At 55.5% G+C, this 22,441-nt stretch overlaps 1 protein-coding gene across 1 annotated transcript; it reads left to right on the forward strand.

Annotated features, from left to right (window-relative positions):
- The first annotated feature begins 3,166 nt into the window (after positions 1-3,166).
- On the forward strand, positions 3,167-21,736 carry ATP1A3 (ATPase Na+/K+ transporting subunit alpha 3). The gene is made up of 23 exons (XM_019713754.2): positions 3,167-3,331; positions 7,301-7,390; positions 7,490-7,549; positions 7,670-7,873; positions 9,029-9,142; positions 9,249-9,383; positions 9,781-9,898; positions 10,038-10,306; positions 11,444-11,642; positions 11,721-11,830; positions 11,911-12,045; positions 14,285-14,477; positions 14,777-14,952; positions 15,038-15,174; positions 15,482-15,632; positions 15,711-15,879; positions 18,141-18,295; positions 18,371-18,494; positions 19,270-19,415; positions 19,987-20,117; positions 20,497-20,598; positions 20,952-21,043; positions 21,346-21,736. Exons 1-23 carry the CDS (start codon positions 3,326-3,328, stop codon positions 21,372-21,374), a joined length of 3,045 nt encoding a protein of 1,014 aa, XP_019569313.2. The 5' UTR covers positions 3,167-3,325; the 3' UTR covers positions 21,375-21,736.
- Positions 21,737-22,441: the final 705 nt, after the last annotated feature.

Here is a 22,441-nt window from a genome sequence, read left to right on the forward strand (position 1 = left end):
CGAGGACAGATAAGCAGTGAGTTACCCAGGGAGTTGGGGCTGAGAGAAGAAGCAGGGAATGAGGTGGAACTGAAACAGGTGAGAGACAAGAAGCCATAGAAAACTAGATGGAGGCGGGGTGGGGCGGGAGCAGTGAGAAAAGCCAGACTGAAGGACAGCAAGCGGGAGAAGCTGGGCGGACCCCTGGGGCCTGCGGCCCAGTGCGAGGAGCTGTCCGTTCAGCACCAGCCTGGCTGAAGGGCCCCGTCTCCCCTGCAGAGCCTGCCTGCCCTCGCAGTCCTTGGGCCGGCCACAGCCCAAGAGACCTGCCTGGCACACAGTGCCCCCAGTCTCCACCTGGCCCCTTCTGTGTGTCGGACACTTGCTGTGTGTGTCCCCCTCAGGGACAGGTGTGGGGGTGAGCTTGTATCTCAGCGTCCCTGTTGTCTACACATCTCACAGACTAATCAATGTCTGCCCTTGGGCTGTACTGTCAGTCTATGGAGGTGACTAAAATATAATTGCACTCTCTGGTCTCTCCCCCTCTCAGTCCCAATACCACACCACTGATCTTTTCTGGGGTCTCTCCCCATTTCTGAGTCTCCCTCCCCCGCATTTCTACTCTGAGTCTCCCCAGTCTTTATCTCTGAGTCCCTCCAGTTTGCCAAACGTGGCTCTTCCTGGGTGTATCCCCGTGTCTCTGTCACCTTCATTGAGTACTTCTGTTGCTCTGTCTCCCTCCATCTGTTTTCTCATCTCTGTTTTTTCTGGTCTCTATCTTCGTCCGTCCATATCTGCCTCTCTCTGGTTCTGAATGTGAGTCTCTTTCTCTTATGTATTCCGTGCCGAGCTCTCCTGTCCCCATCCATCCCTGTGACCTTCCTAAGTCTTCTCCCCCCCCCCCCTCCAACTTCCGCAGCACCTCGCGCTGGGAGCACAATGCACAGTCATCAGTCTCACCAGCCTTGTGTCTGAGGAGGGAGTGCATGAGGGGGGACATGAGCCTGCGTCTGGAGTGGAGTGTGGGGGACTGAGTTCTCCCAGAGCGCAGGAGGAGAGAGCGTAGAATCTCCTGGGATCCAGGCTCTCTCAGGCTTCTGTCCCCCCAACACGCTTCCCCATGGCCCAGGCCCATCTCTGCAGGCCAAGGGTCAGAAGAAGGAAGGGATGATACGTTGACAGGCCGTCCCTCCTCCCTGGGAAGGGGGCAAAGTTGGGGAGGCGGCCTGGGGGCCAACTACCTAGGTTAGCAGATGTGGCTCCCCCTTTCCCCAGTCTCCATGGAGACAGGCCAGGTCTGCAGGCCCAGCCTCCTTTGCTGCATATTCAGCCTCCCTGTTACCGTGGCAACAAGGAACAGCAGGGAGGGATGGGGATGGGTCAGAGTACAGGATTGGGCAGAGTCTCTGGGAAGCCAAGGTGCTGACTCCCTGTCTCCTTCTACTCTTTTTCCCTGTCCATGCCCATCTCTGTGGCTCTGAATCTCTGTCTCTGTTTCTATGTCTCTCACTCTGGCCTTCAGCCTTTCACATGTTTCCCTGACCTTAATCTTCCCCACCCACCACCCATGCACTAAGCTCACTCTGTGCCTCTTGCCTATGTCCTCCACACCACCACTCCCATAAGTGGGGAGGACAACCACATTCTGAGAAAGTTATAAGGACAGACTCTCTCTTGCTCTCTTGCTCTATGAGGGGGTGTTCCTCATAGAGCAAGGGTGTGGGAGTGAGAGGCCATGACTCCTTGGGTTTCAGTGGGTGGCTGGTAGGGTGCTGTGCGTATGTGGCAGGCCCGGGGTGGGGTGCTGGCTGTGTGTGTTTGTGTGCATAAACATACTGAAGTGGGATGTGTGTGGTATATGGGTGAGGGCATTGGGATGTGTTGGAAATGCAACAAAGGTGTATGTGATAACACCGCAATATGTGACGTGTGAAGCCTGGGAGATGTGTGGGATGGTGTCGTGTGATGTTTCTGTGACGTGTGCCATGTGTGAGTTTGTGTGCACCATTTTGTCTGTCATTAATAATTAGCAACCACAAATTGCCAATTTTGCACTGTGGGCCTTTGCTCGTGTCCAGATATACAGGTGAAGAGCATGTGTGATGGTGTTTGCATGTTGTGTGAGCGTGCAACAGCATCCGCAAAGCTCCTGTAGTGTCTAGAGGCAGTGTGAGGCCTGTGGTGTGCAATAATGCTGAGTGTGGATGTGTGTTGTTTCTTGGGTCCATGGGTTGCATGGCTGTAGGTCTCTCTGTGAGATGGAATAAGGCCAGGTATGGTGGAGTGTGTGATGTGTATATCTTTGGTGTTGTGTTCTGAGGGTGTGTTAATCTACATGGCACTTTATGATTGCAATTGTGATTCTGTTATGGTGTGATGGGGTGTGTGCTATGTGCATTTCATTTCTATGTGTTCCTGAGTCTCGGGTTGTGTAATGGGGTCGTGTAGTGTGTGTGTGTAAGGGTACACGCTGGTGTGATGGACTGTGCTTGTGAAACTGGTGAGGTGTGATGGAGTGGTGTGTGTGTGTCCTAAGCACCTGGGCTCTCTGGGTAAGTGTGTGATGCTAGGTGGAGTCCTCTGGCTTCCATGTGTCTGCTGTGTACTGTGCAGTGTGTCTTATTGAACCTCTCTGCCATGGCCCTGGGTGGGCAGTACACAAATAGTGAGGGAGGGGGCCTTAGGGCTTCTCTTCCCTCTGCAGCACCCTTCCTCATTGCGGGGTCTTCCTTGCCTCTTGTGCCCTCTCCAGCATCCCTCCTGAGCATCACCCCACGCAGTCTCCAGGGCCCCCCCTGCCTCACTGCGGATGGAGGTGCTCTGGGCCCCCTGCCTCATTTACAGGGCTTCCCCCACCCTGTGTCCACCTCCTGCAGCGCACCCCTCTCCCTTGTGGCACATCACCACAATGAGGGGAATTCCGGGGCTCTCACTTCCTCAGTGCCCCCTCCTCGGAGACTCCCTCCCCCATTGCGGGGGGAGGGGTCTCCAGGTTCCTCATAGCGGGGATCTCCGGGATCCCCCCTCCTGCGGCGCTCCCTCTTGGAGGAGGCTGGGGGCAGGGAGGACAGCTGCAGTACCGGGGGCGGGGCCGCCGTCCGTCCGTCAGGGCGGCGGCGCCTTTGATAGGCCGACGCCGGCCCCCCCGCGAGCGCGGGCATATGAGGCGGTGGAGGCGGCGGCAGCCGCAGACCCTGTGCGGTAGGGCTGACCGCCGGACAGACGTGCGGACCGAGGCGCGGGCACTGCAGAGGCCCCCAGCCCGAGCCCGCGCCTGAGCCCGCCCCGAGGCCCCGACCCCGGCCCCCGCCCCGCTCGCCCACCCCTGTTCCCTGGAGCCGCCAAGATGGGGGTAGGTGCTCGAGCCGGCCGGGCGGTCCGTGTGTGCGACATCATGTGTCCAGTGACATTGAGTGTCTGCGGGCCGGGACCCTTGCGCTCTGGGGCCAGGTCTGCGGGACCCCGTGAGCCGACTGACCCAGCTTGCGCGTGTGGTTGTGTCGCTGGTCGAGTGTGTACGCGGGCCGCCTGGGTCGCGGGGCTCTGTGGCGCATGTTGGCGTGTCTTTGTGTGCCGGGTCCGCCCGGCGCGGACCCGCCCGGGGCATCTCTGCCTGACCTGATGCGGTGGCATGCTCAATCGTGTGTGTGCGTGTGCATGTGCGCGCGTGTGAGCTCCTGGCTCTGTTGGGCCCTGCCAGCACCATCTGCCTGCGATTGTGTGGCTCCGGTTGTGTCTGACTATCTGCAACCTGTCTGGGTGTGTCTGCGAGCTGGTGTTTGTGTCTGGGGGTGTTGAAGCCCCTCTTCTTCCCTGGCGGAGAGGAGACAGGTCCGGGCTATGGGACCAGATGACCTCTCTTTCTCCTTCCAGGCCTAGGTGGGGGGGGCTCTGCAGTGCAGTGTGGCCTGGGGCTCCGGTGTGTGTCCAGCCCCTAATCTGGGGGAGCAGACATGGGGGTCTGGGAGGAGCAGGAGAACCGTGGCGAGGAAACTGAGTGCCTGACTGAGGGGGATGCGTGCAAATGCATGTGGGGGGCCGGGGTATCGTGCATGCCTGGCTATGCCCTTGCCTCCCATGTCTGTGTGTCCTTGTCTGTCTATGAGTCTCTCCAGCAGATGCCGCCTCCTTTCCTGGCTGACCACCTGACCCTGTTGCAACCCTGGAATCCTCCCTGCGTGTCTGGGGCGGGGCCATGGGAGGAGGAGTGGGTGAAGGAGGCGGGTGGGCTGGACTGGGTAGGATGAAGAGAGGGTCAAGATGGGAGAGGCTAATGGCAAAGGAATGTGAAGCATGGGGAGAAAGATGGCGGATGAAGGCTGATGGGTCCAGGGATGGAGGTGGGGGATGGGGCTGCAGATCTGTAGATTGGGGTGGGTGAGGGTGGATGGGGAGAGGAATTGGGTGGGGAGAGCACTGGGAGAGAAGAGGGAGGAGGGGGGAAGCAGTGATGACTCCAGGTAAGTGGGATGGAGGGAGGAGAAGCTGTGCACAGATGGAGGAGAGGACTGAGGCTAAAGGCCTTAGAGAAGGAATGGGAGGGGTCTTGGGAAAAGAAGTGGGGACCGGGAGAAGTGAGGCAGAGAGACAGACATGGAAAGATGGAGAGAAATGCAGACAGAGAGGTGCTCAAAAAGAGATAGAGAGAAAGTGACAGATATAGAGACAAAGAAAGAGACAGACACGGGCAAGACATAGACATAGAGAGACAGAGACAAAGAGAGAAACTGAGGCTGAGATGAGCAGACCCAAGGACAGACATGAATGGCAGCCTATCCAGTCAGCCTGAATGATGGGAAGAGGAGGCGGAGGGTAATAGGGAGGTTGAGGGAGAGATGCTCAGAAATGATGCCCCAGACACCCTGAGAGGGGAGGGATAGGCTGGTCAAAGAGCAGAGGCTGCGTGAGCTGAGAGCATCCGGGGAAGGCAGACAGTGTGGAAAATGGCAAGGAGCCATAGAAGCTGGCTGCAGCAAGGCAGGCATATTCTCCACCTCAGAGGTGCCCCCATCCCACAGTGCACCCATATGGGCCTCCTGCCTTGACTGGGAAAACCTTGGCTCCCCACCACCCCCCAAGGGAGTCTGGTCATGGCAAGGGCAAGCAAGAGCCAAGGCTAGTCTGTCAGAAACTAGGGTATCCCAGCCCATTCTCTCTCAGACCAGGAATCCAGACCCCCAGCCCTTCCTCCCTCCGACCCCGGGGTCCAGGGCCCCACAGGGACCCAAGCATCAGCTCCCCGTCCTCCCCTAAGGCTTCAGAGGTGGGCAGCTGGTTTTTTCCTTCACTCTTGCCAGGCCCCCATCTCTACTCTCCTGTGTGCCCCTTCATATCTCTACCTTAATCCCATCACATTATATCTTCACATCTCTCCATCCATGGGTCTAGTCGACCTCTCCGAAGAGGCTGAGACCCCTCCTAGGGCAGGGGATGGAGGAGGCCCTCACTGTCCCCCAAGTCTCTGTACTGCCATATCAGACGCAGTGCTGCTGCAGGCCTGGCCCAGGGCCAAGCCTCCCTCCCACCCCTCGCAACTCTCTAAGAGGCTCCAGGCCTCCAGGCTTCGGCCCTTCCCAGTAGTCCCCCAGCTCAGCCTCCGGGTCTGGGGGCAGACAGCAGGCAGCTCAGCCCTCTACAAGGTCACAAGGAGATTATCTCTGAGCCATGCAGAACCTAGGATCCCGGCTTAGCTGTGGGCCCATAGGCTCTGTCAGAGGCCCTCTACCAGGGCTCGGTCTCACCCCACCCCTCCTGTCAGTGCCCCAGGACACTCCCTGACCCATCTGCCCAGGCTTGTAGACTGGAACTTCAGGCACTCCCCCTCACACCACATCTAGTTCAAGCCAGGCCCAGAGCTTCTGCCTCTCACTCTTCTGCACCCCAAATCCCAGCTTTATCCCACTCTATCCTCAAGATACCTGACTGTGCCCACTCCTGTTCAAACCTGTTCCTGGCTCTCACCAGTCCTCAGGAGAGAGGCCAGGGCCCACAGCTGGTCAGTCAAAGCCTGCAGGGCTGGCTGCATGTGCAGCCAGGCCACCAGCCCTGTGCAGAGCAGGCTGCCTCCTGGGCCTTTGTCCCAGCTGTGACTGACACCTGGAGTGCCCTTTCCTCTCCATTTCTGCCAGGCTTGTGGGGTCTCCCAAAATTAGTTGGGTCCTCTGAGACAGAGAATGCGACATCCATGGGGCTGGGGAGAGAGGCCCAGGAGAAGAGCCAGGTGGAGAAGACAGGGAGAGTGACATATGGGAGACCTAGAGCTGGAAAGACAGAGATGCCGAGCTGGACCCGGACACGGGATAGAGAGGAAGGTCTCAGAGCGAGACAGTAAGAGAGTCCAAAGATGGTTGGAACAGAAGACAGACAGGGATAGGCACACCGAGCATTGGAGAAGGAGGCAGCTTAAGAGATGAAGAAAGAGACACAAGACAGAGAGAGGCAGAGATAAGGATGAACAGGGACATGGAGACAGAAAATACTAACACTTGGAGACAGTCTGAGATCCTAACACACTGATGTGGGCAGAGATAGGAACCCAGTGCAACAGACTCAGCTGGACTCAGGAGAGAGAGCTCAGGAGATGGACGCAGACATTGTATGAGAGACAGAGAGACATAAAGAGCCAAAGAGCGGAGGGAGACAAAATCGTAGAAAGACACATGCAGAGAGACTCAGAGACAGAGACAGAGAAAGACTGTCAACATAAGTGATAAGAGATCAGAGAGAAATAGCCACAGAGATACAGAGATGGAGAGACAAAGGGATAGAAGGCGACAAAAAGAGACAAAACGGAACGAGACAAAGAGGCATGAACAGAGACCTGGACAGACAGATCAAGAAAGAGAGACAGACAGACTAAAAAAGATACATATAGAGAAGTACAGACAGACAGACATAGCAAAAGATAGACACTCAGAAGGTTGGACAGGCCCAGGGAGAGGGAGAAAGAGACAGAAGGAGATACACAGAGATAAAAAGACACATAGAGATGGAAGGGGAGAGACCCACAGATAAGGCCACAGAAACAGAGAAACACAGAATGAGTCAGATGGAGACCCTCAGGGACAGAGACCCAGAGACACATGGAGCCAGAGACAGTGAAGCCAGTTGGCAGAGATGAGACTCAAGTTTTATACGCCCAGAGCCACAGGGAAACCCTCCCAGAGACACAGGGCAGTCACAGACTGAGATCCCTGAACCAGCCCTCTGTCCAGAGACACAGGCCAGGGTGAGAGTGGGCTGGGAGGGCCGGTGTCCCCCTGTAACCCCTTCTCGCCCGCAGTCTGGTGGCTCTGACAGCTATCGTATCGCCACCTCGCAGGACAAAAAAGATGACAAGAGCTCGCCCAAGAAGAGCAAAGGCGCCAAGGAGCGCCGGGACCTGGACGACCTCAAGAAGGAAGTGGCTATGGTAAGCCCCACCCTCCGTACTGCACACCCTCCCAGAACAGGCCCCACCCCCCCTGAGGGCTTCAACACTCACCATCTCCCCCAAACTTCTGTTCCTCAGACAGAGCACAAGATGTCAGTGGAAGAGGTCTGCCGGAAATATAACACGGATTGTGTGCAGGTGTGGCAGGCCGGGGGGAGGAGGGACTGGGATTGGGCCCCTGGGTCCTGGGGTGCTCATGACGTGTTGGGGTACTAGGGTTGCTTAGGGAGGGTTCTGTGTGAGTCCTGTGTCCCCTAGGGTCTGACCCACAGCAAAGCCCAGGAGATTCTGGCCAGGGACGGGCCTAACGCGCTCACACCGCCGCCTACCACCCCGGAGTGGGTCAAGTTCTGCCGCCAGCTCTTTGGGGGCTTCTCCATCCTGCTGTGGATTGGGGCCATCCTCTGCTTCCTGGCCTATGGCATCCAGGCGGGCACTGAGGACGATCCCTCTGGGGACAACGTGAGTGCTCTCCACCTTGCTCTGTACTTCTCCTCGTCCCTTTAGAGTTTTCAAAGCCCACTGTCCTCCTTTTTCTCATCTGACTTTCACAATCATCCCGTGAAAGAACCCAGAGACGACAAGGAACACTGAGGCTCAGACAGGCCGAGTAACTTATCCAAGATCCCAGAGCAGGATAGATGAGCTAGGCTCCACCCCAAGGCTGTCGACCTCAGTGGCCTTGGGGACAGACACCACCAGGTGGTCATGGCCTGAAAGATACCCAAAGAGAGCGTGTGCTCATGTAGAGACCCAGGCACAACCCCCTGATGATCTGTCAGGACCCGTCCACCCAACCCAGGGGACACACACTGAAACACAGTCTCAACAAACGCCATGCCCATAAACACAGACCCACACACTGACTGCATATAGATTCTTACATCACACACACGCAAACGCGCATGCGCCCACACGTATGTACGCACATATACCCACCTGCGGAGAGGCGACAGTCATGCCTGGACAGTCACAGGGCCACCTAGTTCAGATACAGAGGCACAAACAGACAGACATAGACTGGTGGAAAGACAGACACAGGAACTGAAACACAGAGTTGCAAGCGTTATCTGGTGACAGACAGACATAAGCATAAAGCATAGATAGACAATATTCTCAGAAATTAAAAACTAATCAAGCACACAGACAAACAGTCTCAGACCTATGCAGACAAACAAAGAGAGACAGAGAGACAGAGATCCACAGAGACTCAAACACAAACAGTCTTATACATTTAAAGCTAGGCAGACAGTCAGACAGACACACTGACCTAAACACAGACAGATACATGGACAGACAATAGCACACCCCCAGATTCTCTAACACATGCAGAAAGACAGACCAATGCACAAAATAGAGAAATGGACAGACCCAGAGACTCAAACACATCCATGCTCAGAAAGAGGGACTCAAACACAGACAGGTGGACAGACACACAGACAAGAGAGACTCAGACACACAGACCTACAAATGGACACAACCCTGGGGTCAGATGCACAAATACAGGCCCCCATTGATGCCAAGCTCCCTTCTAAGATTCCACAGAACACGGGCTGGGGCTGGTGGGGCTGGTGGGGCTGGTGGGGCTGGTGGCCATGACCCTGTGTCTCCCCACAGCTGTACTTAGGAATCGTGCTGGCGGCCGTGGTCATCATCACTGGCTGCTTCTCCTACTACCAGGAGGCCAAGAGCTCCAAGATCATGGAGTCCTTCAAGAACATGGTTCCCCAGGTGAGGAGTGCCCGGGAAGGGGCCAGGTGGGTGGGGGCCATGCCAAGTGACAGACAGTCGAGGCAGAGAGAGTGCAGGAGGTGACGCTTCTTTATCCTGCCCCCAGCAAGCCCTGGTGATCCGGGAAGGTGAGAAGATGCAGGTGAATGCTGAAGAGGTGGTGGTCGGGGACCTGGTGGAGATCAAGGGTGGAGACCGAGTCCCGGCTGACCTACGTATCATCTCAGCCCATGGCTGCAAGGTGGGCCTGGGGCCTGGAGCCCAGCTCTGCCCTTCCTGGAGTGGTCCAGGAGTCCAGCCCCCAGCCCCTCCTCCCTCAGACCCAGGAGTCCAGCCCCCAGCCCCTCCTCCCTCAGACCCAGGAGTCCAGCCCCCAGCCCCTCCTCCCTCAGACCCAGGAGTCCAGGCTCTTGGTCTCTACCCCTCAGACCCATAGGTACCTTAGACCTTGGCAGGAAGCCCTGCAGCCTCCACACCTACAGGAGTCCAACCTCTGGCCTCCATTCATCCACCCAGGCACCCAGGCTTCTAGCTGTGACCTCAAGGAACAACAGGCTTCAGCCCCAGTCTTCCCTGGACAAATGCCCCCTGACCCCAGGCCCAGGGCTAAGCCTACTCTCCTGTGCACCCACCCCCAGGTAGACAACTCCTCCCTGACTGGTGAATCAGAACCCCAGACCCGCTCTCCTGACTGCACACATGACAACCCCTTGGAGACTCGGAATATCACCTTCTTTTCCACCAACTGCGTGGAAGGTGAGGTGGGGCACAGTGGGAGCACCAGGTCAGGGCAGGGCTGGTCCAGACAGAAGGATGTGCATCAGGAGCTTGGGGTCCCTCTGAGCCTCACTGAGCCCCCACGCCCACCTCAGTCTAATCCCCTCTGGCTCCACAGGCACGGCTCGGGGTGTGGTGGTGGCCACAGGGGACCGCACCGTCATGGGCCGAATTGCCACCCTGGCTTCAGGGCTGGAGGTGGGCAAGACGCCCATCGCCATCGAAATCGAGCACTTTATCCAGCTCATCACCGGCGTGGCCGTCTTCCTGGGTGTCTCCTTCTTCGTCCTCTCCCTCATTCTCGGATATACCTGGCTGGAGGCTGTGATCTTCCTCATCGGCATCATTGTGGCCAATGTCCCAGAGGGTCTGCTGGCCACTGTCACTGTAAGGCCTGGACCCCTGGGTCTGGGGAAGGAAGGGCTGGGGGCCTGGACTCCTGGGTCTGAGGGAGGAGGGGCTGGGGCCTGGGCTCCTGGGTCTGAGGGAGGAGGGGCTGGGGGCCTGGATCGCAATATTCTTGATATGGGCAAGTTGAGTGTTGAGGTCTGAGCATCGTAGAGCTTCAATAAGGAGGGTCCTGGGACTCAGTCTCATTAACAAAACAAACAAATGAAAACCCTGAGAAACACTGCAGGGCATAGAGGACTAATAATCCTATCACTTTTTTAAAGTTAACTTACAAAATTAAGGAGTACCCCCTCGTGGTAAAAAGTCTAAAGAATACATTAAAATGGTTAAAAATAAAATAATGGTCCCCGTCCCGGTGCCCAGCCGTCAGCCCCAGTGCACAAGCATGCTCTGTGCAACCCTCCCCAGCAGGTGTGTAGTAAGCGTTTCAGGTACAGAGAAGCGACCATCAGAGGAATACTAGTCTGATCCTTGATTCTACTACATCATGCAAAATTTTCCATTTTAGCACATTCAAAACTGCTCTAGGTCAAAGGCTTTGTATCGACATTTAACAAACACACAAAGCGTTGTACAGTTGAATGTACAGCTGAACACAACCATGTCAGCTGTACCCAGTTTGAGTTCGCCAGGAGCCCCCTCAAGACCCCATCCAGCCCCCAACCCCAAGAGAACCCCTTCTTGACTTCTAAGAGCATAGTTTCTCTGCTTCGTATCAATCGAAATAATTCAATATGAACTCTTGTTTCTGCTCTTTTTTACTGACATTATGTTTTTGAACTTCATCCATGCAGTTGCCTGTGGCTTGTCCTTTTTCATTGCTGTATAGTGTTCCATCTTTATTCCATAATCGATTTATCCCTTTTGCTGTTAGTGTATCTGGGTTTTCAGTTTGTGACTATTATAAATGAACATTCCAGTACATGTCTTTTGGGGTGCATTTTTCTGTTGGTCTGTACCTTGGGATAGAATTGCTGGGTGACATTATCCTCTCTCACAGGCCACCCAGGATTCTCCCTGGGCTGGGCAGTTGAGTTGTTGGCCCTCATATTGCTGGCCCAACTCTGCCACCAGGCTCTACCTGTAACTTGCCTGCCCTTGGGCGCCCTGCAGGTGTGTCTGACACTGACCGCCAAGCGCATGGCCCGGAAGAACTGCCTTGTGAAAAACCTGGAGGCTGTAGAGACCCTGGGCTCCACATCCACTATCTGCTCGGACAAGACAGGGACCCTCACCCAGAACCGCATGACGGTCGCGCACATGTGGTTCGATAACCAGATCCACGAGGCCGACACCACTGAGGATCAGTCAGGTGAGGGGGGGTGCCCAGGCAGGACTGACGGGGTTTGGCCCCAAGGTGACCCCCAGCCATGACACCTGCCTCCTTCAGGGACCTCGTTCGACAAGAGCTCTCACACCTGGGTGGCCCTGTCTCACATCGCCGGACTCTGCAATCGGGCCGTCTTCAAGGGCGGTCAGGACAACATCCCTGTGCTGAAGGTGGGTCCGCTGCCCGCCGGGCTTTGGCCCTGCCCATGCCCAACCCCCACTGCTCTGCCCTGACAGCCCTCTCTCCCCAGAGGGATGTTGCCGGTGATGCTTCCGAGTCAGCCCTGCTGAAGTGCATCGAATTATCCTCTGGCTCCGTGAAGCTGATGCGGGAACGCAACAAGAAAGTGGCCGAGATCCCCTTCAACTCCACCAACAAATACCAGGTACTTGGGGCTCTCCGCGAGAGCTGGCCTGGACCTCACTTTCTCTACAACGTCCGTAGCAGTCAGGTTGGCCCCACTGCCTTCCTGCTTTGGACAGGTTACTAATATTCCCAGAGCCTCATTTTACCATCTGTAAAATGGGACTGAGGGTACCCACCTGGCAGGGAGAAGAATAGACGTGGGTGAGAGCAATGTCTCACTGGAGCGGGGAGCAGAGGAGTAAAGATATTTCTTCAGCAGAGACTGGAAACCAGCCAGAGATCTCTTTCATTCTTTTAACAAATATTTTTTTGAGCAGCTACCACGTGTCAGGCCTGTGTTTTAGTCACTGGGGGTACATAGCAGTGAGTGAAAGAGTGAAGTCTCTCCTCTCATGGAATGTGTACACTAGTGCTAAAAGATAGACAGTGACACAGGCATGAGGAAATACGGAATATGTCTGCTGGTAACCATGCTGAGGGAGAGAGAGCCCTGCAGGTGTGTGTGTGGGGAAGAGCGTTCAGGCACAGCATGTGCAAAGGCCCTAAGATGGAAGTATGCTGACATGTTTGAACAAGAGCCAGGCAGCCAGTGTGGCAAGCAGTGAGCCAGGGAGTGTGGTCGGAGGTGAGGACAGTGGGTGCCAGGCCAGGCCAGACCTGGGTGTGAAGGGAGACATGAGCCACCAGAGGGCTCTGAGCAGAGGAGATATGGGACCTGACTCACAGTTTTGTTTTGTTTTGTTTTATTGGGGAATATCGGGGAACAGTGTGTTTCTCCAGGGCTCACCAGCTCCAAGTCTTTGTCCTTCAATCTAGTTGTGGAGGGCACAGCTCAGCTCCAAGTCCAGTCGCCATTTTTAATCTTTAGTTGCAGGGGGCACAGCCCACCATCCCATGCGGGAATTGTACCGGCAACCTTGTTGTTAAGAGCCCGCGCTCTAGCCAACAGAGCCATCCAGCTGCCCCTCGGCAGCTCAGCAGCAGCTCGTTGTCTTCAATCTAGTTGTGAAGGGTGCAGATCACTGGCCCATGTGGGAATCGAACCAGCAATTCTGTTGTTCAGAGCTCCCGCTCTAACCAACTGCGCCATCTAGCTGCCCCCTGACTCACAGTTTTAAAGAGCTATATTGAGATATAATTTACATACCATATACTAAAAGTCCTGAATTGTACGTTTTAAATGGGTGATTTAAAGTGTGTAACTCAGTAGTTTTAGTATATTCACAGATATGTGCAGTCATCTACACAATTTTAAAACATTTTAATTACCTCAAAAAGAAACCCCACACTCCTTAGGTATTGCCCACCCCCACCTCCCCCATTCTCCCCTAGCCCTAAGCAAACGTTAATCTACTTTCTGTCTCTGTGGATTTGTCTATTCTGGACATTTCATATAAATGGAATCAATATAATACGTGACCTTGTGTGTCTGGCTTCTTTCACTCAGCATAATGTTTTCAAGGTTCATCCACGTTGTAGCGTGTGTCAGTGCTTCATTCCTTTTTATGGACAAATAACATTCCATCACATGGATAGACCACATTTCATTTGTACCTATTGGCTGCCATGCATAAGGCTGCTGGGAACATTCACATACAAGTTGTGTGGACACAATTTGCATGTCTCTTGGGTGCATACCTGGGAATCGTTGGGTCATATGCTAACTCTACATTTAATCTTTTGGAGAACTGCTGGTCTGTTTTCCAAAGTGGCTGCACCATTTCCCACTGACTCACATTTTTGAAAGGATCCTCTTGGCTGCTATGGGGAGGAAATGCCATGGGTGGGAGGGCCGAAATCGGGACATAGTGTGGAGGCTGCTATGCTGTGCCATGTGAGATGGTGATGGCCAGAAGGAAGCTTGCAGATGGGGAGTGACAAGAGGTCAGAATCTGGGTGTATTTCAGAGGTGAACCGACCAGATTTGTTCATGGGTCAGACATGGGATAAGGAGTCAGGGAGGCAGAGGGCAGGGAGAGAGGCACATATCCTAAGGTCAGCGAGATTTCTGTGAGACAGAAGGAAAGGCAGAAATATCTGTGAGACAGAGAGGCTGAAACGGGCAGGGGTGAGCACAGACCTCTGTGAGAGACTCTGAGAAACAGATGTTCTCTTACATAGAGAGATTTGGGCAGCACCATCTAGGGGAGCTGTCTGTCCTGGCACCCACGGCTCTGGGTGTGTCTCCCTGACCCTGTGTGGGCAGCCTGCAGGCCCCTGCGAGGCTCAGGCACAACTGTCCTCCGCTCTGTCCACAGCTCTCCATCCATGAGACTGAGGACCCCAATGACAACCGGTACCTGCTGGTGATGAAGGGCGCTCCCGAGCGCATCCTGGACCGCTGTGCCACCATCCTGCTGCAGGGCAAGGAGCAGCCGCTGGACGAGGAGATGAAGGAGGCCTTCCAGAACGCCTACCTTGAGCTCGGTGGCCTGGGCGAGCGTGTGCTGGGTGCGCATCACGGGAGGGACTGAGTTGGGGCCAAGTTGGGGCAGGAGCTGGGCCAGCTCTGGGGGACCCTTTGGGATAAGGGGTGTGATGCCGCTCAGAGCCTGCTCAGAATAGGGCCTCCCAGAATGCACTATGAATGAATGAATGAATGAATATGGCATCTTTAGGAAATGAATGTCGGCTGACTGTCCGGTTGACTGGGAGCTGACTGCCAGAACCAGATGGCCAGGAGCAGTGGGGTCAGAGGCGCAGAGGCTGGGGGCTGGAGCCCTCATATCCCACCCCATCCCTGCCACCAGGTTTCTGCCATTACTACCTGCCCGAGGAGCAGTTCCCCAAGGGCTTTGCCTTTGACTGTGATGACGTGAACTTCACAACGGACAACCTCTGCTTCGTGGGCCTCATGTCCATGATCGACCCGCCCCGGGCAGCCGTCCCCGATGCAGTGGGCAAGTGCCGCAGTGCAGGCATCAAGGTGTGGTCTGGGGCAGCTGTGGGAGGCAGGGCCAGCTCCCCAGGGGCCAGCAGGGAGACTGGACCACCCCAAACAATGCCCGCAGGTCATCATGGTCACAGGTGATCACCCCATCACCGCAAAGGCCATTGCTAAAGGTGTAGGCATCATCTCCGAGGGCAACGAGACCGTGGAGGACATTGCTGCCCGGCTCAACATTCCTGTCAGCCAGGTCAACCCCCGGTGAGCGCCACCTGCTGGCTCAACACTCTGTCCCGGAGGGTGGCCGGTTCCCCTCCCTTCTGGGCCTCTTGTTGACTCAGCGCCTGGGTCCTGCTTCGCCTCCTCGTGTGAGGACGGGCAGCCTGGTGTAGGTTGGTATCCCAGCTTTGCCACTCACGGGCTGTGTGACTGGACAAGCCATTCAGCCTCCCCAAGCCTTAGCTTCAGAGTCTGGTCCTCTGCCTCTCCCGTCCGTGGAGCCGGCCTGCCTGGCTCTCTGTCCCTGTACCACTCCACACACATCCTGACCACTCTCTGCTCGTCCCAGGGACGCCAAGGCCTGTGTGATCCACGGCACTGACCTCAAAGACTTCACCTCTGAGCAAATCGACGAGATCCTGCAGAACCACACAGAGATTGTCTTTGCTCGCACGTCTCCCCAGCAGAAGCTCATTATTGTAGAGGGCTGTCAGAGACAGGTGGGCTGGGGCTGGGGTCCCTGGGAGGAGGGGGCTGGGCAGGCCTCTGGGCATTCTTCTCACCCTCTCTCCTTGCAGGGTGCAATCGTGGCTGTGACTGGGGATGGTGTGAACGACTCCCCTGCTCTGAAGAAGGCTGACATTGGGGTGGCCATGGGCATCGCCGGCTCTGACGTCTCCAAGCAGGCAGCAGACATGATTCTGCTGGACGACAACTTTGCCTCCATTGTCACGGGTGTGGAGGAGGGTGAGTGGCCAGGTGACCCTGGGGACTGAGGTCTCTGCACGAGGCCAGAGAAAGGCAAGGGGAACAGGCCAGGCTGCAGCTGGATGCACAGCGGGGAGACCCCAGAATCCCACTGGGCCCACAATGGGGACTTCCAGGGGGCAGGACTGAGCTGATGCATTTCTGGGTCTCAGCGTTGCCTAGTGCAGGGTCAGTCTGGTGGGTGAAGCAGACTCGGAAAGCATTTTAAAAATACTTGTAAGTGCAACCACGGGAACGGAGGGTCCCCCGAGAGTTCTCACCCAGCCCGGGGTCGAGGGCAAGGAAGCATCTGAGAACGGACAGGGCTCGCTGCAGAGCCCCAAAGGCCACATTAGCATTTTCACGTAGGTGGTGTCAGGGAAAGGAGATTCAGGTGGAGGAAGCAGAGCGTGCAAAGGCCAGGCGGGGTGGGTGAAGGGGTCGCCAGGAGCCCAGGCCACACAGCCCAGGCACCTCTCCCTTCCAGGCTTTGATGCGGCCACAGATGGGGTTTGTTCACACTTAATTTTATTCTGATCCTCAAAGTCATTCATGCTAATTATAGAAAATGTAGAAAAACATGAAGAAGAAAACTGGAATTACACAGAGCCTCACAGTCCAGAAATCATCACTGTTGATGCTGTGGTGCATTTTCTTCCACTTTCTCTTCCGTTTGAAATGTCCCTGGTGTAAAAAATAATGCCTGATAAAAGAATTCAAGTGGAACCTAAAGTGACAAATTAAATGTCATGATCCCTTGTCTCCTATCTCCCAGAGGAAACCAGGGTTAACCCTTTCTTACCCCCAGACATCTTTTATGCACATGCAATGCTCATACTCACGGACACGCGCGTTCTCACCTTCCAGACATTTATTAGGCTCCTACCTCGTGCATCATGCAGGTGCTCAGCCGTGAGCAGAGCAGACATGGTCTCTGCCTTCAGATGCTGGAAAAGACAGCCTTAAGTTCACAAACAAATAAATGCATAATTACAAATTGCGATAAGTGCTAAGAAGAAAGCAAGCGGGGTGCTATCACAGATAATAATGGGGATCCTACCTAGGTAGGGTGGGCAAGGAAGGCTTCTCTGGAGTGACAAAAACAAAGATTAACTTCCAGGAGGGGAAATTGCAGGTGTACCCCAAAGCGGAGAGAACGGCATGGTTCCCTCCCCGCTGTTCTCATCACCCAGCTCTGACAGTTACCAGCACATGCTGATCTTGTTTCAACGTCCCAACCCCCACTACACACACTTGGCTCACGTTTGAGCACATTTAAGTCATTGTTTCATCCACAGATATTTTAGGATGAGACACCACGAGTTTGTGGACAGCAGTGCATGCATTAGAGGGAAAGTGAATAGCAGGTGTGAACACCTATGCATCTTATTTTTACACAAAGGTGATCAAACCATCCATACCTTCTTTCTGCTCCTTCTTAATGACATATCTTGTTGCTCATGTCTAACAGCACATGGGGGAAGGGGTGGCTGCATTCATCTTTAGTTTCTTTTGACATTATGCACACTTTACTGATTGAATTTTTATTGGGCTATGACACACATACATTAAGTTGGGCACCTCCATGACTTCTTACACATGTACACATCCATGCAACCACCAGACCCTGATCAAGAGAGAGAACATTTGCAGACCCCCATCAGGGTCTTATCAGTTCCCCTCCAGTCGATTTCCACCCTCCCAGAAATAGCCACTGTCCTGACTTTTGGCACCATAGATTAGTTTCAAATTTCATCTAAATGGAATCATGTGATATGAATGTTTTTGTATATGGCTTTTTTCACTCGACATAACATCTGTGAGATGCAGCCACAGAATTGGGTGTGACATAGCTCATTCCTTTTCCTTGCCGAGTAATATTCCGTACGGAGGGACCATGGTTTATGTATACACTCCCCTGTTGGTGGACATTGGGGTCAGTTTTGTTCTTGCTGTTGTGACTATCACTGTGGTGAATATTCATGCACTTGCTTCTTAGTGGATGTAAGCGCTGGTTTCTCTCGGGTATAAACCTAGGAGCAGGATTACTGGGTCAGTAGGGAAGGGGATGTTTAACCTTAATAGAAACTGCCAAATGGGCTTCCAAAGTGGTTGTATTTCAAGAATGGACGAATGGGGTGACGTGGTTGGACATTCACGTGGGAAGGCGGGAAGGTGAGGGGATGAGTTGGAAAGGATTCGTGCACTGGGCGGGGGAGGGGCCGAGGAAGTAGGGTGCCCTGAGCCTGCCCGTGCCGCAGGCCGCCTGATCTTCGACAACCTGAAGAAGTCCATTGCCTATACGCTGACCAGCAACATCCCGGAGATCACACCCTTCCTGCTGTTCATCATGGCCAACATCCCCCTGCCTCTGGGCACCATCACCATCCTCTGCATTGACCTGGGCACCGACATGGTGAGCCCCCACCACCCCAGGTCCCGGGAGGGCAGGGGCCCCCTATCCCCAGCTCACCTGACCTCTCCTGCCCAGGTCCCCGCCATCTCATTGGCATATGAGGCTGCTGAGAGTGACATCATGAAGAGACAGCCCAGGAATCCACGCACTGACAAGCTGGTCAACGAGAGGCTCATCAGCATGGCCTATGGGCAGATTGGTGAGGACCTGGGGACCCTGTCGCCATTATGGCTGGATGCCCAGGGTCTAGAGCAGTGCCTGGCCTACTGCAGGCACTCAGAAACCTTGTGCTGAGTGAGTGGATAGAACTTGGTGCTGGAGGTTTAGAAGGCATGACTTGTAGATGGGTGGTGGTCACCACGGTGGAGGACAGGCCTGGAGGGGGGTGCACCCAGGAAGCACATGGGACACAGGTCACGGTTGGCTGAGGCTGGCCACGTTAGAGCCCACTGCTTCCCCCACATCCACGATGGGAAGGACAAGACCAGCCTGTGAGCTCTCTGAGGGCAGCCGTGAGCCCACCCTCTCTGCCTCCTCAACCTGCTGCTAGAGTTGAAGTATTCAGAGCATTGGAGGGACAGAGCTCCCGTCACTGGGAGTGTCCCAGCAAACAGAAGCTTCATGGCGGTGGTCACAGGCCATGGAGGTCATTCCTGCATAGGGTGCCTGTCAAATTCAAGCCTGAGGGTCCTCAGGGATTTCCTGATGTTCAGAATGGCCTGGGCCAGGTGGGAAGGAGTCACCAGGTTATCCATCTGGGGAGAGCCCTCTCCGCGAGGCTCCTGTCCCAGAGACCCATCTCAGGTGCTTGCGACCAGGTAACACCCTCAAGTTGCCTTCTGGGAGCCCAGCCCTGGGTGATGCTCAGACAAGAGGACTCCTTGTGGAGGTCTCAAGGGACCCCAGCTGTGCACTAGGCTGGCTGCCGGCCCCCACCCAAGCCTCTCCTCATCTCCTTTCTCTCCTCTTCCCAGGAATGATCCAGGCTCTCGGTGGCTTCTTCTCCTACTTTGTGATCCTGGCTGAAAATGGTTTCTTGCCCGGCAACCTGGTGGGGATCCGGCTGAACTGGGATGACCGCACTGTCAATGACCTTGAGGACAGTTATGGGCAGCAGTGGGTGAGTGGGGCTGGCCCACCGCATGGCGGGACTCCCAGTCTGCAGCCCTGTCCCCAGTAGGAGCCCCAGGCAAGCTATCCTGCTTCCTATGCTGGCCCCTCTGCCCCGGGACCACGTCAGTATCCTTGCTGGGCACACAGGGCGTCTTGGCGCTCTTGGCCCAGCGTGTTGTGGGCCTGGTGTCCACTGGCCATGTTCTCTGCCCCCACAGGTGAGATGCCTTCCCTGCCTTCTTCCCTGTGTCTGCCTGTCCCTTCCAAGTTCTCTGGTGTTTGTCCCCTCGGGAGGCCCACAGGGTCCTCGACCTCCTCCCACTCCCCTCTACCCCAGGGACGGTCCCCGGTTGACAACTGGGGTTATCATGAACCTCTCTCCTTCCTTGGACATCTCCTAACTTTTCCCTGTGGGGCCATAAGCCTAAGAAGGGAGACATTTCTGAGGCCCTGGGGGACTCCATCGGGAAGTGTCCCTGTTTTGCTTGGGGTGCAGACAAGGAGCCTGGGGGCCGGGCTGGGGGCCGGGCTGAGGCCACGCTGACTATTGTCCTGCATGCTGGTCATGGCTCTCGCAGACGTACGAGCAGAGGAAAGTGGTGGAGTTCACATGTCACACGGCCTTCTTCGTGAGCATTGTTGTGGTCCAGTGGGCCGACCTGATCATCTGCAAGACGCGCAGAAACTCGGTCTTCCAGCAGGGCATGAAGTGAGGGCCCCGTCTGCCCGCCCCTCGGTTCCTGTGTTTCAGTTTTCGTCTCTGAGTTGACTTTTCTCTCAAGTGGTCACGGCTGTGTTAGAGTCTCTGTCTCTCCCCCCGCCCCCCACATACGTGTGTGGTGTCACTCACTGGGTCCCTCTCCAGATCCGCTTTACCTGTCTACCTGCCTGTGTGTCTGTCGCTGTCTCTGTCTTTCTGTCTGTATCTTTCCGCGTCCTCATCTCGCTGGATCCGTTTTTGCCTTCTGTCTTTTTGTCTCCATGTATGTCCGCTGTCTGTCTCTCTGTCTTCCTTCGGGTGTGCTTCTGTCTCTGTGGGTGGGGGTGCCGGTCAGGTTCTCTGGCTCCAGCCCTGCCTGTGCCTCCAGGAACAAGATCCTGATCTTTGGGTTGTTTGAGGAGACAGCCCTCGCTGCCTTCCTGTCCTACTGCCCTGGCATGGACGTGGCCCTTCGCATGTACCCTCTCAAGTGAGTGTCCCTCGCCACCTCCAGGACCCCCACCACTGCTCCAGGAGCCTCCCAGCAGCCTTCCAGGCCCCACCTCTCCTGGTGTCTCGGGATCCTGCCTCTGTGTCCCCCACTGCAGTCCCTGTTCTGATGCCACCAAGCCTCCACCACCGTGGGACATCCACAGTGGGCACTCTGCAGACCCCAGCCCACAGCCATGGCCAGGGCACCCCTAGCCTGTGGGCAGGAGGGATCGAGGAACCCGCCCCTCTCTGCCTCCACCCCCGCCCTGGAGCCTCTCCTGTCCTCTGGGACTGCCTCTTGTCCCCTTCGTGGCCCCACACTGACGCCCCCCTTCTGTCCCGTGTCTGCAGGCCCAGCTGGTGGTTCTGTGCCTTCCCCTACAGCTTCCTCATCTTTGTCTATGATGAGATCCGCAAACTCATCCTGCGCAGGAACCCGGGGGGTGAGAGGGCTAACGGGGCAGAGGGCAGGCTGGGGCGGCAGGCTGGGGCGGCTGGGGGGCAGGGAAGCACTGTGGTGACTTATCTGACGCTGACTTCACTCTGTCTCGCCATCTCCCTTTTGTGTTCTTTCTCCCTTCCCTTTCCAACTCTTCTCTCTTCCTGTCTCTCTGGCCTCCTCTTGTCTTTCCACCTGTCTCTGTCCTTTGTGGTTTCTTCCTGTGTCGTTCTCTCTCTCTAATTCTCTCTTTCTCTCTGTCCTTGTGCTTCTCTCCACTGATTCTTTCTTCCTTTGTCTCTCCAGGTTGGGTGGAGAAGGAAACCTATTACTGACCTCAACCCCACCACCTCGCCCGTCTCTTCCCTCGCCCCTGAAGCCCAGGACAGCCCCCTCCAGGCCCCTCATTTTGTATTCTGGGGGAGGGGCCCTCTCTCCCCAGGGCCCCCACCTTGGCCCCACCCCCTCAAAGTATCTCCTGTCCCCTCCCTATCTCCTCCCCTGGCTAGCTTCTCTCCCCTCCCCCTGCCTCTGCCTCTCTCCTCTCTTTTCTGTGACTGTTCCTCTCCCTCTCCTCACCCCTACCTCGGAGTCCCCTCCCTGGGCTCTTTTTTACTCCCCGTCGACCTCCCCCGACCCCGGCTGATGCCATCTCTGGTTCTGGACAATTATCAAATATATCAGTGGGGAGAGAGAAGCGGTGTGTGTGTTGTGCTTGCTTTCTGGACCGGAGGTGTGGGTGGGATGGTCTCCCTGTGCTGGTACATGGAGCTGGGGGATTTGCCCAACCAGGAATTTCGCCAGCACCAGCCTGGAAGTCTCGGGGTCATGAAATCATGGAGTTTTAGACCAAACCAAAGTTAGTTAAGAGTGAGAACAGCTTGAATTCACCAGGCGATAGGATCATGGGGTCAGAACAGAGGCGAGGAAGGGACTCAGACTCGTGATGCTCTCGTATTGGAGGATGACCGTGGGGAGGCGATGACACTGACGACCATGATGACGACGATGGTGGTGACTGAACAGTCCATTCTGTGCTCTGCCCTCTTCTAAGCCCCCTGTGTGTATCAGCTCATGTAATCCTCACAGTTGTGATGCACAGAGAGGGAAAGTGACTTGCTCAAATTCACACAGCTGAGAGGCGACAAATCTGGGATTTGTACCTAGGCTGTCCAAGTTCTCAGTCATTGTGCTATTTTCTCTTTTTAATGAGATAAACTTTCATACCAGGAAGTGCACAAATCCCAAAGTCATACCCGTGTAACCACCACCCAGATCAATATAGAACATTTCCATCCACCCAGAAAGTACCCTTATGCCTCTTTCTAGTCAGCGCCCCCCCTAGAAGCCACAGCTGATCTGATGTGTGTCACCATCCTTTAGCTGTGCCTGTTCTTAGACT

Source organism: Rhinolophus sinicus, linkage group LG11 (assembly GCF_036562045.2).
Source record: "Rhinolophus sinicus isolate RSC01 linkage group LG11, ASM3656204v1, whole genome shotgun sequence".
Taxonomy (NCBI): domain Eukaryota; kingdom Metazoa; phylum Chordata; class Mammalia; order Chiroptera; family Rhinolophidae; genus Rhinolophus; species Rhinolophus sinicus.